This window comes from Anarrhichthys ocellatus, unplaced genomic scaffold (genome assembly GCF_004355925.1).
Source record: "Anarrhichthys ocellatus isolate YVR2014 unplaced genomic scaffold, GSC_Weel_1.0 scaffold4, whole genome shotgun sequence".
Taxonomy (NCBI): domain Eukaryota; kingdom Metazoa; phylum Chordata; class Actinopteri; order Perciformes; family Anarhichadidae; genus Anarrhichthys; species Anarrhichthys ocellatus.
In genome coordinates this window covers 10,194,189-10,197,770 of record NW_022280034.1, presented here as the reverse complement: position 1 = coordinate 10,197,770, position 3,582 = coordinate 10,194,189, and the positions used below count along the sequence as shown (strand labels likewise).

Sequence of the window (3,582 nt, the reverse complement as noted above, 5' to 3'; positions counted from 1 at the left end):
ATACAAATACCTCAGTGGAACTTGTGTGGAGCTTCCAGAGTAAAAAGCACAGACCCCAGACGCCCCTGGCTCGCGCATAGACGCTCGCCATTTCATCATCTGACACTGTTTGAAATGTCTGAATCATATTTTACCCATTATGTTAACACCTCGCAGCTCCGAAACGAGCATGTGCGTAGACAGGGGAGACGAATGTGCGCGCCCTCTCCCCTCCTTCTGGCTGAGACAAATGAATGCCAGTTCTGTGGAGGTGCTGGAGGTATGTGTTGCGCATTACACGGCGTAGTAAATCAGCCCTTTCTAAAATCACTGTGACGGCGCGGAGCGTCAGGCAGTCCACACAGAGTCACTGGAGCTTGGACTTACTGTGCAGTTTGGAAAGTCCACTCCACTTCGGAGCCCGAGCGTCTACACTGCAAAAAGTATCAGTGGTAAACAACAGTTTTCTTAAAACGTGGCTCAATTTCACTTGTTTCCAATTCAAGAAACTCCTTTTCTTTTATCAAATAACATTGTTATGACACTTATTTATGGCAAATCTGCCAAAGTCAACTCTATTGCAAACAAGTGAAATGATTTTAGGCCATCAGCAAACTTTTTTTTTGCAGTGTAAGATTTTAAGACAACATGTTCAGATGATATTTCTTTACAGCGTACACGCCCCCTGGATATAGACACTCGTTATAAGCAACATGGCTTGACACTAATACACGTTGAAATGATAGACTTTATTGCTAAAACGTGTAAACATAACATGTACACTGATATGTTTTACTTTTTTATTGATTTTATTGATTTTTTTTTATTTTTAGAAATATTCAAGTAGACATCTCCCATATTTTTTTCTGGTATACTCTGCTATTCTCTTTCCTTATGCTCTATACTCACAATCGTTAAAATAATAAATAAAACGTACAGATTTGTTTATTTCTACAATACTATGTATTCCAAAAAAGCTGAGTTCACGCCTTTATATATATTTTTAACCTCAACTTTTTTTTTTTTTTTACAATTTAATTATTATTGATATTAATATTATACAAAAACTCTAGGCAGCATTGCAGTGAAATAACAGTCAGCATCAATGTTCAGTTGAAGAAAAAGTTCACCTCTTGGAGAAGTGTAGCATATGCATTGCATCTTCAATGTCTCATAAAAAATATCAAAAAAAAGCTCTTCCTTATGAAGTGCTCGTGTTCCCCCCAAAAACACGTTTCAGGGTTGAGAATAAAATATGGTCCTGGTTCAATTAGAAAAAATAGCTGCATTTTTCTTAAATATGTACAATGTTGGTATTTCACTTAAAATGCTATATAAAAAAATAGATTTGCTATGGTGCCCATCTCTGTAGAGAGTTAACAGTGCAATAGAAACCGTATTTCCAGTCCACTCCCCCTCGACCTCCACTACTTCCTTAGAGAAAATCAGCACGAACACTTGCACTCTGAGATGATTGGGTATTGCACCTGTATCCACGTACAGTATTTCTGTCTTAGAAACCCTTGACAATACCACCGGAGGAAAATCTTGTTGATTGACTTGACGGGTTTGCAAGACATCCCCTCGGGGAAGGAGCACGAGCGCTCAGAGAAACAGTTTCCCTCCTTGATGTAACGTGGCCAGAACCTCACGCCCAAATCCTTCCAGGAGTGTACCACTGGGCAGTGCGTATAGGTCCACAGCCACTGCAGAAATTTCCTACGGGCTTTCTTGCCCACTTTTACCCGCTTTCCATAGGGGGTCTCTGTAAGGTCCAGCTTTTTAATCTCGTTAGGCATGGGCCCCTGCAGCTTCACCTGGTTGTCTGGCGCGGAGAGGTTCACCAGCATGGGCGAGGTGATGGACATGAAGTTGGGGTCAAAGTTACTGCCGAGCTTTTTCCTCAGAGTCCTCTCGGCCAAGTCCTGCTCCCGGGGGTCGTACTCCGGGTCGGGGTCCTCCTTGAGGTCGGGCACAGGGAGGTGATCGCTGGGCGATGGACGGAGGCGAAGGTAATGCTGGGAAACTCCAAGGTGAACGCACACCAGCACGTAAAATAGTAGCGTTTGTGAGAGGCCCATTATTCCTCTTGCTTTACGCACCGGTTCTTCTCGCGTAAGTAGTGTTCAATTCTTTTCCCGGTCACCGTGTTGTCTGCAGTGACTAGCCCGGGGCTTCATAAATAGTAGAAGAACAGTCACCAGCAAGGCGATACTTTTAATAGACCACCTCGGGTTTGAATGACATGGAGCGGAGTGCTTTGCTTTTTAGGGCTCCTTCAACTTTGCAATTTGCCCGCTGATGCAACTCTGCAGCGCCGAGCGGTGCCCCTGCTTTGCAAAAAGTGTTTAGTCTAAACAAAACAAAAAAGCACGAAACAAAATGGGGAAAACTCTATTCACGCTCTCTCCGGCCTCACCCCGCTCCCTTGGATTCACTTTGGGTTTCTTTCGGTTGTCATGGTTACCCCGGGGACTCGAAGCCACGACGAACTGTCTACACTGGATGACAGCGGCCGAGGCGAGAGCTGCATGGAATGAAGTGTTTTCTAAAGAGACAGAATAGATCCGGAGCGTTCCGAGAGAGAAGGGCGCACAAAAGAGTACTTCACCAAGTTTTAAATGTCACGCGCCCGGCAATGAGGAGATGCGTTGGCCAATGTTATTTTTACGCACGGCTTTTATAAACGTGGTTTCTCTTAACGTCGCCTGACGCTCTCAGGTTTGACAAGGTCCCAGGGCGCACTATCCATGGACTGATGGAAATGGTCTATGCAGTCAGTCCCTTGCGGTATTCCAGCCGTCGGTCTATATGCACATCACTGAAAATGTCCGCAAGCTTAGAGAAAAAACGCGCCACAGTGGGATGCAATCTTAACCTATGAACTAACAGACATTTATCTTTCCAGAGGATGTTCCAAATCGCAGTTCGGTTCTTTACATGCAAGTCTCAGGCTGCAGTATTCCAACAGAAATCTCGACTGTGCGTGTAACAGGAAAAAAAAAATGCTGAAAAGCGGAGTTACAGCAAATTGCAGTGTCAGTGCATATCAAATGCAAACTGCACAAAGCCAGAAAACGTTGTTAGTTCAGAGTTCCTTTCACCGGAGTATTGCTGAGTCCTTTTCAGAAAAAGTCCAGATCCCACTGTCGCTGCATGACGAGACAGTCCATAATCAGGAGCCTTTTTGCCCGGTCGATGCAAGCGGTCAATTCCTGAGGGAACGTCTCTACTCCTTTGATAACTGCTACAGAAGCTCCTACTGAGTCGCTCCTACTTCAGGAGTCTGAGAGACTTGGCGCTGGAGCGTTTCTTTGCTTAGGCACACTGTGTGTGAGTGTGTCTGTAGCGAGTGGTGCTCAGTCCCAAGTTAAATATCCCCCTCCGACGGTACAAAGTGTCAGAGGGGCCTGCCCACCCCGGCCACTTTCACTATGATTGACAGCCCCCCCCCTCACACACACACCCTCCAGGCCACCCCCTCCCCTCACAACGTGGAAAATATCAGCCACAATCACAAGGATCAACTGGGTCCTAAAGCACCAGTTTTATCCCGCATAAAGTGTAATGTTCCACAACATGCACAGTGTTATTATATTACAG

The 3,582-nt window shown here is 45.1% G+C and overlaps 1 protein-coding gene across 1 annotated transcript; it reads right to left on the bottom strand.

The window, feature by feature from the left end:
* Window positions 1-431: 431 nt before the first annotated feature.
* On the bottom strand, window positions 432-3,307 carry nog2 (noggin 2). The gene has a single exon (XM_031843847.1). It carries the CDS (start codon window positions 2,058-2,060, stop codon window positions 1,425-1,427), a length of 636 nt encoding a protein of 211 aa, XP_031699707.1. The 5' UTR covers window positions 2,061-3,307; the 3' UTR covers window positions 432-1,424.
* Window positions 3,308-3,582: the final 275 nt, after the last annotated feature.

What these genes read in the sequence shown, in the direction of transcription:
- nog2 (XM_031843847.1), bottom strand. Translation starts at nt 2,060, where the DNA reads ATGGGCCTCTCACAAACGCTACTATTTTACGTGCTGGTGTGCGTTCAC.